Here is a 15,579-nt window from a genome sequence, read left to right as displayed (position 1 = left end):
TGATGCCTCCTTTCATCCTTCGTATTAAGTAGCAGTTATGCAATCGTAATCCAAGCTTCCAATCGCAACGATCGACGTCCCATTTCTGCCTCGTAAGTGGGAAACGTGTGACTGCATCAGCACGCCTCGACTTCCATTCGTTTCTGTAGTAACAAGCAGGACTGTTATAGGATAAAATGTTACTGTAATTTTTAGTGTTGCTTCTTCCCTTCGGTTTTCGTTTACAGACGAGATCTGCAAAGAGTTCCCACATCACCTGGTGCCCACGCCCGGCTACTGGATCGAGTGCTCGAGGCAGCAGATCACGTCAGGTCTGATCTGGGACGAGAATAGAAGCGGAGACTCGGATCCCGAATTAGTCGGGGACGAGCAAGAGACCACGCAGAGACTGCAGGATAACAATTATTGCTTCTACGAGGAGAATGAGGTAGATACTGACGAGGTGCAGAGGAAGAAGACCACTATTGAGGAGCAATGGGAGAAGAACCAGGGCTTCGAGCTCACCTCCGTCGAGCAAGAGACCTACGAGAAGTACTTCTACGGGACTGAGCACTGGAATTACTTCACCACGGACGAGGACCTCGGTCCTGTGATCCTCAGCATCAAACAGGAGACGCTGTACGGCAGGGATCAATTCAGGATCCTCGTCAGAGCGATCAGTTACACCGTTCACGGACTGATTCCTGCCAGCTGCGTCTTCGCTGACAGGTATTTAAGGGGGTAGTCTCAGTCGCAAGCACGAAAAATACATAGTGATTTTTTTTTACAATTTTTTTTGTGGAAAAGTATAATTTTAATCAATGCAGTCTTTTGGGAAGTTGTCGTGGGGTGTTCACTGTATTGTTCGGTATTTTTTTTACATATAAAATAAATGTTCCCTATAAAGATATAATATATGAACTGTGTGAAGGCGTCCTTCGTGTGTGGAACTAATATCAAGATAACGAATTGATTATATCTTTATAGGGAAAATTTATTTTGTGTCTAAAAATATATTGAACAATACATTGAACACCCCGTAACAACACACCAAAAGACTGTTTTAATTGACCGTATATTTTTCCACCAAAAAATTCCTTAAAAAAACACTTTTTTCGGGCCTGCGAATGAGACTACCCCCTTCAGTGGTTTCTTATTATTATACTGGCTCCCACGATGTTTGTTATAGAATATTGAACTTTTGATACGTTCTTTCATATTGTCATACAGGGTAGTTCATCTAACTTGGTGGGTTTAAATAAATTTTGTGTTCGTTCTGTAGGAACATGATCAGAAATAAATAGAAAATTAAATGGGTGATTCTTCGTGACAAACTAAGACGAAAACCAGGGATAATGAAATTGCAGGGGAGCTTCGTTTTTTATTTATTGATGTTAATAACTAAATATCCTTGTTTCTGAACACCCTGTAAAATGCAGTAATTTGCTTCATGCTATTGTAATTTTTTATGGATAAATGGAGGCAAGTAAACTTGCTCATAATATTTCCATCGAATGCAATTTGCCTTGAAGTAATATTCTCAGGGAATTCCTCAATATTTACCTCTGATTTAACACTCACTAAACTGATTACAATGCTCAATGGAACTTTCAAAAAAATAACTCACCACTTATAAGCTGAACTTTGAATTCGAACCATTTTCTTTAACACTCAAAATTAGTATATACAGTGTTCTGCAAAGAATAGAACAATAACTACAGAAAAAAATTGATTCCATATGAAAAAGCAAGTAACATTTCTCTCAGAAACTTTGTAACTAATATAACAAGCCAAACTCTTCAAACATAATTTAATTAACCACTTGAGTCATCAGAGATTTACTCGAAGTGACAAGATTAGACGAAACAGCTCGCATTATCGCACTTTGGAAACACGAAGCAAATACTCACGAATTAATCGTCTCTCCTAGGTACAACCGCGAGGAAGTGGTTCGCAGCCTCGGTAAAGAGGTGAACGTGAACCCACCTTTGATACTGGGTCAGCTGCCAGACACCCAGGACGAGCTGCTCAAATTGGATCAGGTGTTCATAAAGTCTGAGCTGAAAGTCGGCGTGATTTACGTTCGAGAAGGCCAGTGCGCCGAGGAGGAGATCCTCGACAACAACGACAACTCGCCATTGTTCGAGGAATTCCTGCAGATCCTCGGCGAGAAAGTTCGGCTGAAGGGTTTCGACAAATACAAGGGTGGCCTGGACACCATTCACGACTTGACTGGCTTGTATTCGGTCTACACGAATTGGAGAGGCATCGACATCATGTTCCACGTCTCCACGATGCTGCCTTACGAGAAGCACGACCCGCAAAAGGTAGAATTCGTCATCATTTTTTGAGAAATTCAGGGAACATTGATAAATAGTCATTTTCTTAACATCTTGGCTTTCTTTTGCTGCAGCGCAACAACGGTACTTTTTGGACTAACATTTAAGCCTAAAATAATTCCGTTGTATTTAATGATACGAGAAAATGTCAAAGAAAAAAAAAGTTTGCTTCGGAAGTGCAATAATTATTACGATGGAGAAGATTTTTTCTCACGGTCAGATTTTCCGAAATTTGTCTTTTTATTGGATATAACGTTACACTTAATGAAAATACGTAATATCATTTAAGAAACAACCGACGATGATTTTGAGATTTTGGAAAATAGGCCCTTCAGAAAAAAATCTTCTCCATTACAATAATTTCCCCTCTGAGGCAAACATTCTTTCCTTTAGATATTTTCTCGCATCATTAAAAACAACGGAGATATTTCAGGTTTAAATCTTAGGTGACTCAACCTTTATAATAATATTTTAAAGGTGTCTCAAAGTACCGAGGTTAATATTCATTGAATGATCGTACAATATCGAGACGAAGTTTTTATTTAATGTCCCCGTTAATTCTTACTATCGCGAATCCAATTCTTTTCAGTGTTATAACGAAAGAAAATTTCCCCTTTCCACAGCTCCAAAGGAAAAGGCACATAGGCAACGACATAGTGTGCGTGGTGTTCCTGGAAGCTGATAACACTTCGTTCAGCCCGGCCTGCATAAAATCGCATTTCCTGCACACGTTCATTTTGGTACGCGTCAGTCCACGTATAAAAAGGAAACTCACCAACTACGAAGTGTCTGTCGTTACGAGGGACGAGGTTGGTGCCTACAAGCCCTATCTGTGGGAGCAAAACGTCTTCGAGAAAGGTATTATTTAATGTTAATATAATTCAATTTTAATAAACATATTATTAACTGGTACCTCACTATGAACTTCTCTTAGGAATCAGGTTTAATCTACTGTGATTTATCATTACATTATTACTAAAAGTAATAAAATAAACTTTCAAAAAGTACTAGACCATTTTGAGCATTGTTCTTTAATATGGGACACTTTATATTTGCCAGAAACCTGATATATTTGACCCGTTAATTGGGTCAATTCTCGCCTAGAAATACCCCCCTTGTATCTAAAATTAATTGGAGCCTTTATTCGTTTCACCCACACGAATTCCACATTCAACCCTTGTCTCTAAGTGTAATTATTGATATTTCACAATAAGCTAGCCCGTTGCGATCGATACGGAGGCACTTCCAAATGGTGAATTAATTCATCTTCCCCAGTTAACAGGTTAATGAAGATTGCGAAATAAGTACCCGGAGTCATGAAACACGCGAACTGAAGTATCTATCCCTCTGTGCAACAGGTCCCATGTTCCGTGAATGGATTTTGACGAAAATCGTTAACGGGGAGCGAGCGAGTTACTCGGCGCCGAAATTCGCCAGAATGCAGGAAAGAACGAGGAGTCAGATGTTGGAAGACATCGTGGCGAACTTAACTAACCATGCTGAGACTGGGCAAATCCCAAAACCGTACAGGTGAAAGAATTATGTGTATGAAAAGGAAGGGGAGTGAGAGAACGAATAACATCTGAGGAAGTTTTGTGTGGTATACAACGAAATGTAAAAATATATAATCTATCACAAGTTTGAGATCACTCTTTAAGGGGAGATCCTATTTTATGGGCTAAAAAGTATAGCAAAATTGGGGAATTTTTTTTTTTAAGAAACTAGCTATTCGATTTATCTAAAATTTTCCATCATGCATAACTCCTATATTTATTATTAAAAATTAATAAAAAAAAACCTACATCTTCTTCAAAGATGCATAAAAACATGTTTCAAATTTCAGATGAATCGAATCACTATAGTGTTTAAAAAAAAAATCAAAATTTTGCTATGCTTTTAGCCCAAAAAATAGGATGCCCCCTTAAATGAACTGATGATAAATTGATTCCTGTGAATTCAATAGAACTACCCAGATCTAATGATTCTGTTTCTCAAAGCCTTAACACTTTATTGAAGAAGGAAAATATTGTTTTTCTATTTCCGCGATTATGGTGTACTGTATTATTAATTTAGCAATAGTTTATAAATGAGTGAATGAGGATGAACTTGACATTTATAGACGCGGTTCCTGGAGACCAATCGGTCACATGAGACCTTCGTCGCCGCTTTTGGACTCTGTCAGAGACCAATTCGAAGAATACGATCAGCTTGCCAAGGATTTCCAGAGAGTGTTTTTGAACAATCAGGAGAACACGGCGATAAACGCGAATCTGTTCGACGTTTCGTTTTTGGTACCTGGACAACAGAAGCAGAAAGTCAGATTCATAGGCGTCAGAGCGATTTTAGCAGTACGAAGCAGGTGATTATATTAAAATTTATATTGCATTCTTGATAATCTCTTACTTTAATTTCTTCGCGTTTGATTACTCAAATCTAGGCCTAGATTCAATTAATTCAACTAATTCAAAGATAAAGTGTATTATTTTCCATTGTTTCTCACTGATTAAACGTAGAATCATTCCCCACGAATTACATTCTAATTGCTTCGCAATTTTCCGATTTATATGAAATAAAGGAAACCCTTTTTATTACAAGCTCTTATTTAGCTTCGCTTATTTTTAGTCATATGTGGGAATTCTCCTAAGGCAATCATTTAGGCCGGTATCAAAATTATTCTTTTACTTCTTAGTACATTTTAATAAAAGTTGGTTTTTAATAATTTTTTACTATAAATTTCCCACTAGAATTTTCAACTCTCTATCTTAAATACAAAACGTTGCATTAGGAATCTCGATTGCTTTTGCTGCCATACGAAAGTTCTGAATTTCTGAAGTCGTTTACAGATACAACTATTCTTTATCGAAATCTGGTTAAATCAAAGTTCTTAAAGATGCGTGTATTCTTTCCAGAGTCTTTCAAGAAATGCTGTACGGAATTCAAGCTGGCTTTGGGAGTCCCCAAGTATCTGTTGCTGAGCTACTCGCCAGACCTGCGCCTACTCTACTCAGTCCCCAGAAACCACGAAGCTCCAACTTCCTTCAAGTCCCTGACATGGAAACTCCAAGGTTCGTACCTAGGTGATTCATTTCTACTGGCAGAGTGTGTGCATTTCTACCATGCGCAGACCAGTTTCAAATTCGATTTACGATTGTGTGCAAAATTTAATGTTCCTCAAAGTCTGACGACATGTTAACCCATTTTTAGATTCTCAGCCAATACTAAATAATACTTTTCAAGATTTATCTCATTTCGATGTTAACTTCAATACCATTGAAATTCGATTTTCGACGCGATACTTTACACCTTTCCAAAGTTCCAAACACTTTTCTCTGCGATTTAGAAACACTGTACCTTTTCAATATGACGTGTAAGAATCGATACTCGACAAAAATTCTGAACTTAAGGAAGGCATTGCATATGTACTAAAATGTTTCATTAAAATTCGCCGAAATTTTCGTCTAATAATACCAGTCGCTCAATTTAAAAAGTTTCAAACAATTAAGCTACAAATGGGTTAAACGAAAAATAAATTAGAGGTTGCTCTAACAACGAGACTTAATGTCTGCGATGTCGTTGTCGAATGTACTTCTAAATATTTTATATCTAACTGTAATTATGTGTATTTTCTACGGCACTTCCATGTCTCCTATCCTCACAGCACCGCATGATTATTTCACGAACAAATTCAACTTCTCCTCCAAGTAACAACAGAAACTCTCGAAGTCTACAATTCGACATTCTCTCCGCTCCACTTTGAATGACATGTCGCATGTTGATTTTTCCCATTTAAAAAAAAAAAAAGAACGAACGAAAGCACTGCCAGACGGCTCGAAATCCTCGAACGCGTTCGCCATTTCGCCAAATTTCATTCTCTGTATTCTCCTTCCACGATTATCTTGGAGGACTTTCGAGCTGAAAGTCAATTTCTGCTACGGGCATGCAACGATCTTCAGCGTGTACACAAAACCGAGTCTTGGACCATGGAAACTAAAGAACAACACAGGCTCCTGTTCACTCTTTTATGTACAGCACGCATATTTTCACGGTACTGTCAATCGGGGGGGCGAGCTTTCGTCGTTGTTTCGTGTATTCGTCTCTCTACTTCGCTCAGACCATCCAAGACTGACCCCTATCTGCCGATCCTTGGTGTGCTCCCACCGCTCCAAGAACTTGCCCCTCAGAAGAGATAGCTCCTCCTCCGTACCCTCTGGTGCCGCTCTGCGGTTTCTGTGAGATACTGGCTCTGACCTGTTTAGACCCAAAAGCGTGCCCTCGTCGCCGATGGTGAAGCGAGCATTCTCGAGGCTGAGCACGATCACCTCTGGCTGGGGACGGAGCATCCGGAAACACGGAAGTGGGAATAGCCTGCAGAGCGAGGACAGGAAACGCTGGGCCAGCTCGCCGGATTACACCAGTACGTTTAAAGACCGTCGCGGATTTTGGCGAAGCGCGGCGATACGAAGAGAAAAGTTTATAAACAATTTCACGATTTGCTTTTATGATTTTTTACCTAAAAACGTTCGTATATATTATTCCAAATATTACAGCTTTTAGTTTACCTAATGCTCATAGATTTCTATGAAATAAATTTTTTTTCAAGAATATGTATAAGACTTTTTGAGAAAAAAATTATGGATCCTTAAGAAACGAAAATCTATGCATATGAGGCATGTGCCTGTTTTCCACTGTGCCCCTCAATTGATGACCGAACCGCAGCGATAATTAATTATTATTAATTTCTTCTTTTGCGCAAAATGCGCGACGGCCTTTATACCTGTTCTCTTCCTTTTTCTTTTCTTATTACTTTTATCTCTGAGATTCATTCTAATTAAGTTTACCACTATTTCAATAATTACTCGCCTATTGCGCTGCATCTTTTTTCCCCAGTGCGATAGTATATTATTATTATCCAATAATAATTGGAATTGTTTATGCGTCATTTTGTACAAATTTGTTGGAAAAAGAACAGCTCGTTATTTTCGATATTTCTCAAATCGAGGGTGAATGAGTTACAAATTTCATGAATGGGACACGAAGATATTTTATTTGGATTGTATCACTTTTTGAGAGGAATTTGATTATTTATGATGCGCACAAGAGGTATACCAACGCACCTGATGCTCGAAATGACGCATAAACTATAGATTTTAGGAAGTATTTCGGTTTAATTTCTTTTAGCGATGGACTAAACGCCTATTTTCTTCTTTTTATTGCAGAAGAAAAAGATGCAAAGGAGAAGGAGAAGGCTGCCCAGCAATTAGCGGTACCGAGGCTCAGCGTCTTCGCGAACGCGCAAAAAATTGATACAGCGAAATTAGCACAGACAGAGGTAAACGGGACAATTCGTTTAACTCGTATCGAGTGAAAACGCGACTTTGTAAAGTGTCCTCAGCAATTACATTCACCTACAAAGCAGTAGCTATACTTGAGAAAACTTTCGCTCTAAAAGTAGAGAGAAAAAGAACAAACCAATTACCCAAAACAGGACACTTTTCCATTCAACCTTTACTAATCTCTCCTACAACGAGAAAGTTTAGAAACGGGGGCGAATTTTGAGATCTGGCGGTCCTAGGCTAAGAAGTGTCTGCTGCCCTTTCCGTGAAATATCGTCAAATATTTTAATTTGAAACAGTTTAGAGAATTTCAAAATTAATTCAATATTAAAACTCACATATGAGGTACTGCTAATTTGCTACAAGAAAAAAGGTGTTCGCGTTTAAAGATCACCCGGTGAAAACAGCCAAAATAAAAACATTTTGCTACCTCTTTCAATTTACGTCACCCAAAATTTGCCGCCCTAGGCTGCAGCCTACTTAGCCAACACACAAATCCGCCCCTGTTTACACATTAATTGAATGCAGTATACGAATACCAATAGCAATAATGTTCCACCAAATACACTAGTCTAAATTAAATGAAAGAGATAAAACTGTGTGGCTAATCAAACTGACGAAATCTGTTTGAATATGAACAAATGAAGCACTAACTTCGAGAGGAATCATCCAATCGTTTAAACAACATACTCAAGAGATAGGGGAAGGCGTGCTCTTAAAGATGCATTTTGTTTCAAATCGATATTTCTATTGGTTCCCCAGATACAGGGCTTCAAACTCTAGCGATTAACGGAATCCCAGTGACCTACTTTCCACGCGGAACTAGTAAACAAGTAAAAAAACAGCTGACTCAGCGTCCGTCACTGACCACAGACACACGATACGCGCTAGAGGTAGGTCAGTGCCGCGAGTGAGAGGAAGAGAAAGGTCCGAGTATACGAACGAGATAGAGATAGCAAGGATTAAAAATTCCGTTTCGCTTTAAACTGCGATATCTCGGAAACGGAGAATCATATCGACGTGAAACAAAAAGCATTTTAAAGGGGAGGATTTCCCGTCTCTACTGGTACCAGTATCAACGCACTGCGATGGCTTGCGATCGTGCTATAGAAGGCTATTTTAAAGCGACTTTCTATAGTTCCAATTCGCTACTAGCACGAATAGCAATCACTATTACTGTTGCTAACTAATCAAAAACGTATAGAATCGAATGGTAATTCATATTACTGAAGGCAGAAAGGGTGCGGCAGCTGTGAAAATGAAAAGTAGAGCTTCACACGGAATATTCATCCGAATGTAGTTAACCACACCGAGACATGCGAATTGTTACTTTCTTTTGAACGATATTACCTGTACCATCGAAAGTATCTATTTACACGACCTTTATTCTTTGTACATAGGAGTTGATCGTTTCTGTAAAAGCCTCGTGATTTGCAACGACCTCTACTTTACCTCCCGCATTCTTTTCCCCCGCAGTTCGACATCATCGAGTTCGATCCGGAGACGTTCAGGATCCTCCTCGACTATCTGCACACCGGCTCCTGCCCCCTGACCTGCAGCAACATACCGGGTCTGATCTGCGCGGCGGAGCACTACGACCTGCCCGAGCTCCTTCAGGCGTGCTTCCACCACGCGAAACAGTTCCTGCGCATCGAGATCGTGTGCGTGATGCTGTGCGCCCTGGAGAACTACTGCTGGCGTTACACGTCCGCCTCGGAGCTGGTGAACATGATCCTAGCGTTCGTCGAGACCAGGGCGTACCAGCTGTTCCAGAGCCCCGACTTCCTCACCCTCAGCGAGTCGATGGTGCAGATGATCATGTGCAGGGGCCTGGAGGTCGGCGAGATCAAGAAGTTCGAGGCGATGCTCAGCTGGGCGAACAACAGGATAAAGACCAAGTCGGCCAAGGTGGACGCCGAGCTCGAGTTCAAGTGCATCATGGAGAGGCTCAGCAGAGACCTCAAGCTCTACAGGATACCGCCGCAACAACTTGTAAAGGTGAGCTTTGAGGTGGAACTCCGATAAGTTAGATGTCCCAATTACTACCACTCTATTTATTTTATTTAATAAAAACCTAAAGTATAAAGAACAGCGTACAAAATAAATTATTATTAAATTTCGACTATTCTTGTTATTATTATTGTACACTAATATTTATACGGTACGTTCTTATTAAGTAATATAAATAAAGCAGTGATTCGGACACTACCCTATGTCCAGCAAAACTGCATGGATCCTTTCGATTCATGAATATCCTTTAAGAAAGTATTCACTATTCGCTCGAAAGTCTGTGAAGCATGGGCAGTTTTTGTGAATTTCTTCCTTCCAGAATAAACGTTCTGCATAGCTCTGGTTTTGTACATTTGTTTACCAATACTTTACTAACACTTTCACGCAAGTTTACTGAATAGAATGAAAATAGTTTTTTTATTTAATACTTGTCACTTTTTAATATAACGACGTGGAAGTTAGTAAAATATTAGTAAACAAATGCACAAACCCAGAGCTATGTACAATGTTCATCCTGGAAGCAGAAAATTCACAAACATTTCCCATTTTTAATACACTTTCAAGGGAATACCCTCTTAAATCCCGGGTTTCACGTAGCAGTTTTCCTTATCGACAAGGAACAGAGGACTTATTTTCTCCAATGGCTTTCAGACCGTATTACCGTTGAAGGCGATCGAGAACGAGAGAATCCTCGAGACACTGTTGTACCAAGCGAACTCTGGCATCTACAGGAACGTGGACCGTTACCTAGAGGTTTACCAGAAGGCGCAGAACCAGGAGAGCTTCGACTGTGGAATGTAAAAGGTTCTGATACGTGGTGAAGCCTCCTATGATCACTTCGTCCCAGCTGCGATGGGAGAAAACGACGTACCTGAGAAGCGTAGACTCCAAATCCAGAAGCGACCTGAGTTCCAAAGGAAAGGAACGATACCTCACGAACTCGTCGTCGATCATGGTACGCGAGAGCTTTTCGCCCTCTGCAGCACTCTTCTCCGAGTAATGTATCGAGCGAAAGGGAATTGGACGTGTGTGTTTCGGTAACGATCGCGGGGAGACCCGTCAAGTATCGCGATGGATGACCCGAGAGGCTCGGAACTCGTCCATTTCCCAAGGTGAGACCTAACACCGCTGTTCCTTCTGCGGAAACTCGAAAGCCCTAAGAGAAAATGAACTGGAGAGGCGCACGGTCGAATCGTGTCTCTCGTGGCGAGCTTGATGGCACACTCGCGAGAATCACGCTGACAAGAGACTGGACCCGGACGACCACAGTTCGCGAAAGATATTGTGATCAGCTTTTACGTTTATCGCGCAAGGTAGAACCAGTCTAGTTCGTAATAGAAGACTATCCCTGAGGTGGTGGTTCTTGGCTGTCCCAAGAGTCCCTGAGCGTCCTAACGCAGGACCGGGGGATTAAGGCGCCGACAAGAGAGCGATCGCAACCTTCGGGGAAGAAGAATTGCAGGGACATAGATGACTTCGATGCATCGAAGAGTTAGGGTGCTCGAAGAGAGGTTTAGTCGAGAAGATATGGGAGGATTTCGGTAGGGGAATGAGCGGACTGCGCGTTTAAGAGAGAATACACCATTGGGGCAAGGTAAAGGGAGAAAATGCACAAATTTCATATCGTTCTAAGAATAAGATGGAGAAACACGTGGCTTCTTCGCCGAGGAGTCGAGAGGCGTTAGAACTGATTAGAGGAAGGAAATAGTTAGGGGATCGTGGCTCGATCGTTGGATGCTGAAAGTAGCCAAGCCACTGGTACCTGTCGCCGGAAGCGACGCGTGCTCGGCGGACATTTAGCTTACAGAACGGCGGGAGGAAGAAGGCTCGTCGTGAGCACCGATCGGTTTCGTTGGGAACGGGAGAAAGTAGGTTGTATCCGAGGCTGAAGAGTTTCGACGGCAACCCCAATTGCCGAACATGACAATCTGTATCATAGACAAACAAAAAAGAAATTGAAGAATGAAACACGCTATTAATAATACGGTAAACGTAAAGATTAACTACTTGGTAAGCTTGAATGAATTTAAACGGATACATATGTACGTATAAGGGCGACGCTAATAATAACAATAAATACTAATAAATGATACTGATAAGGATAATAGTAACGATAAGATGTTGATGTTGCATGTGGAATTTAAAGAGGAAGAAACAAAACTGAAACAAAAGTATTCGAAGTCTGTTCTGTTTTCTATCGTAGTTTTTGTATCTTCAATACTCTAAGGCAGAAATTCTAAAATTCACGAGAACAGGCTGGAAAAGTACTATAAACGGAGAACAAAAAAAAGATACAAAAAAAAGAAAAAGAGGACGAATTGACCCTCGTTTTTTTTTTGAAAAAAAAAAAACACCACTCGTCACCGCAGAAGTACAGACGGGGGAGAAGCGAAGACGAGAAGAGAAGCAAAGTTTCGTTCGATTACACGAGTCCAATTCGAAGCCGTTTCCATTCGACGCACGCGCGAGCATCTTTATGATTTACGAATCGGTAAAGAGAAAGAGCATGCATCCCCGATTACCTCGCTCGACACCGTGGATCGAGCGGAAGAGAATTGAGAATCCCGGATTCAGAGACTGGCCTGTGGCTCCCGAATTTCATCGATCGCAATTTTCACGAGAAAAGTGGCGGGAAACGAAGGAAACGAACGTGTAACTTCGCCACGCACACTGAAGAGGCTGATTTTTGGTCCACCTGCCTTCCCCCCCTTTCGCTTTCACACTTCCGCCCCTCTATTCTCCCCAGAAGCTACCCTCCAATGTTCCAAGAGAAGAGATATTTTTTACACGATCATTTCTAATCCCCTGCCCTCTATCGTATTGTGTTTGTTATACACACGCGACGGCTACGTCGAGACACGTTTAAAAAACAGAGAAAACAAGCGCGAAGCGTGAAAACCACAAAAAAAAAAAATAATAAAGAAGAAAGGATGAGAAATGTAAGAGAAAAATAAACACTCACCGATTCCCTGGCGACCAGGGGATCGTCCAACTGTTAAGTGTCTTATTGTTCAGGCAAACGGCTGGACGAAAGTAATTCCGAACTTTCCTCGCCCGCTGTCTTCGCTGGGCGGGGAGGCGAGCACTGAGACTATCGTTCGCGCCCCCCGTTCGCTAGCCGAACTCGATCCGATAGAACGGTGGAGCCGGCAGACGAGAGAGAAAGATGAGGGGCTCTTTGTAATATTTTTACAGAATCGTAGAATCGAGAGGGGCACGAATGCCACCGTACGCGCAGAATCGTCGGGCCGAGGCGAACTACTAACTTTACTTAAGCAAGTAAATATGCAACCGTATGTGTAGCTGTATAAAACAACCTAAGCAAAAAAAAACCGTGTCGTTGTAAACGTGAACGTTTGTAAAAGAAATCGTGTCGAATTACGTGGACGCTGATCGGTCGTGACTTCGATCGAACGACGAGGGTGAATACAGATCTCTGAACGATGGATCGATCTTAACACTTTGAGGGGCAAGGGTCTGAAAAACGTTGTTTTAAGTTCTGCACTGAGTTGTTTGGAAATTAACACGACGGGGCTCGAAAAATATCGAGGTGCGCGGAAAACACGCCGACGCCAGTCAAAGTGTTAACGCGACTTTTGAATATATCGATATAGAGACAAGTTTTATTTGGTTGCACCTTCAACCAGATTTTCCTAAATCTCATAACGCTTCCTTGGTTTATATGGAAGGTAAGGGGGGGAACAGTAAATGTCAGAAAACAGCTTTATAGAGAAAATTAAATTTTAATACTTTAGTCCACCAGTAAAGAAACAAGGTTCGAGGAATTTATCTGCATTCTTCATAAGATGAACAGAAGTGGACATTCCTCGTTTTTCCTCCTTACCCTTTATATATTTCGTAAATGATACACGGTACTGAGTGATCTGCGGTTCATCCTTCACTGGCGAAAACGTAGCACTAGATGATTCGCGGTTCATCGCTGGTCGATAGAAACTAAAATCCTACGCTATTCGCAGTTCGTCGCTGGTCGATGCAAGCGAAGCTGCATGGTCCACAGTTTAACGTTAATTGAAAGAATACTAACACGTTCTATATTCCTAGGTAGCAAGTGGAACTATACGATCCATGGATCGCTGATGATCGATCAGACGTTCAGCAGATAAAATTATTCAGCAAATAATAGCGGGTGTATTGCCATTTCTCGATCATCCGGAGCAGAGGTTCTTAATCTCCTTTGTCCCACGAGCCCCTTCTCAGAATAATATTTCTAAACGCGAGAAGCGAGGCACACAGAATTACGTATTTGGAAATTTCAGTCAGGTGTTCGTGAAGGCAAAGATGCAATTTTCTTGCCATCCAAGTTCACGTGCACCCTCGAAATTTAATCGGACACCTTGGGGGTGCGCGGGCAGACAGATTAAGGAGCTCTGTTCTAAAACGACACGATCAACGTCCAAACTTCTCGTCGCTATGCTCTCGTGTTGTCGTTCATCATCGTAAGTGCGAACAGTGGACTTTCCGCGACACGCGTCGTCCACGACGAATCACAGTAGAGAATCGATGACGTTACCTTAGGAACTCGAGTTGGAATAAATCAACGAAAGTAATCGTGGATCGCGTGTAGCCCGAAACTCTACTAACTCAGTGTGTAAGCGTAGATGTTTTCGTGTGTGATCGAAGTGTAACCGATTGATCGCTGTATCGATTTATAAGGCGCGCCCCGGGCTTTCGAGAGGCGAGTGCACATTCGTCACCGCGAGTTGCAAGCTTCTGGGGCGTAATTAAAGCACGGGATCGCGAGAACGGGGCTTGCAAATGAATTGCCTAATTCCCGAGCGCGTGATCCAAGGAGAACGGAGAAATCATTTGCTCCAGCGGTTTTTAATACCGATCTCAGCGACTGTTTAATCAGTCAAGCTGTCTTGTTTAAGCAAAACCAGCATTGGATTGAAGAGGTATAATTCTAAATTCAATTCCCATCTGCGAAACCTCTTCAAAAATGCATTATAACATTCCGTTACGTAGACATCAAATTCCCCCCGGAGATCGACTGATATAAAATTGAATTCTTCGCGAAATTGACTACACACTTCCATCGGACATCTAACTTTCGAACAGAACTGACTTTATTTCGCCAGTAAAATGACCCCAGCGAAATCTGTAGTTGAATTCACTGTCACCACGAGTACAAACTTACGCCTCCAGTTTTGCACCCCCGTGAACACCCCCGTCGCCATCGAATGCGCGCGCACTAATGCGTGTACAGACTCTTTTCCCACGACAGTCCAGTTGCGTTGTTCGATATAGAGCAGAGATCGAAGGAGGAATGAAAGCACCAGCTCGAGAAACGAAGGAAGGGAAGGAGGGAGCAAAAGGTACCTCGACAGGGACGAGAAAAAAATAAGAGGAATTTTCATCGAACGCTATTCTGTCCAGCCATTGCCGACTACTGTTCAACTGTAGATGTATTCACATAAAGTTATAAACAAACGAAGAGAGCTACCTTAGACGAAGAAAAAGAAAGAGAGAATGAATATATATATATATATGTATACACGTATGTATGTGATGTACACAAATGCGCACACGTAACACACACAATACTCATACACAGAGATATGCACGACAAATGCAACACAGAAAGACAAGGATTATTATAATGAATACCATGGCGCCACGTGGGCGGACTGCGGCGAGCATTGAATGTATCGCGGAACGTTCCGTGTCGCGGAATTAAATTTAAAGGGCGCGCACGAACGCGCGGAGGGTTGTGTTTGTAATAACGCGTACGATTTCGTGGATGTCGTAAGGGATGCACACCACAGGGCAGAGACCATTTAACCCTTTGCACTTTTGACCTCCTTCGGAAGCGAGACTGCAGGCACCCACGCGTGGCAACGCATTTTATTAAATATTCCACGAGTTTTCTGTTTGTTGCACGGTGGTATCTTTCTCTT

The 15,579-nt window shown here is 41.6% G+C and overlaps 1 protein-coding gene across 3 annotated transcripts in view; it reads left to right on the top strand.

The window, feature by feature from the left end:
- Rsh (Rap GTPase activating protein radish) overlaps positions 1 to 12,975 on the top strand; it is a 146,781-nt gene extending 133,806 nt beyond the window's left edge. For 2 of the 3 annotated variants that reach the window (XM_076829088.1, XM_076829086.1), the window contains exons 12-21: positions 228 to 708; positions 1,910 to 2,306; positions 2,942 to 3,176; positions 3,677 to 3,848; positions 4,438 to 4,677; positions 5,228 to 5,383; positions 6,575 to 6,732; positions 7,535 to 7,647; positions 9,128 to 9,649; positions 10,313 to 12,975. In XM_076829088.1, coding sequence (XP_076685203.1) covers positions 228 to 708; positions 1,910 to 2,306; positions 2,942 to 3,176; positions 3,677 to 3,848; positions 4,438 to 4,677; positions 5,228 to 5,383; positions 6,575 to 6,732; positions 7,535 to 7,647; positions 9,128 to 9,649; positions 10,313 to 10,462 — 2,624 coding nt within the window. In that variant the 3' untranslated portion in view covers positions 10,463 to 12,975. The remainder of the gene's footprint in view (positions 1 to 227; positions 709 to 1,909; positions 2,307 to 2,941; positions 3,177 to 3,676; positions 3,849 to 4,437; positions 4,678 to 5,227; positions 5,384 to 6,574; positions 6,733 to 7,534; positions 7,648 to 9,127; positions 9,650 to 10,312) is intronic. The other variant, XM_076829087.1, reaches the window with a different exon arrangement.
- The last annotated feature ends 2,604 nt before the right edge of the window (positions 12,976 to 15,579 follow it).

This window comes from Andrena cerasifolii, chromosome 16 (genome assembly GCF_050908995.1).
Source record: "Andrena cerasifolii isolate SP2316 chromosome 16, iyAndCera1_principal, whole genome shotgun sequence".
NCBI lineage: Eukaryota > Metazoa > Arthropoda > Insecta > Hymenoptera > Andrenidae > Andrena > Andrena cerasifolii.
This window is presented reverse-complemented; position numbering and strand designations above follow the sequence as displayed.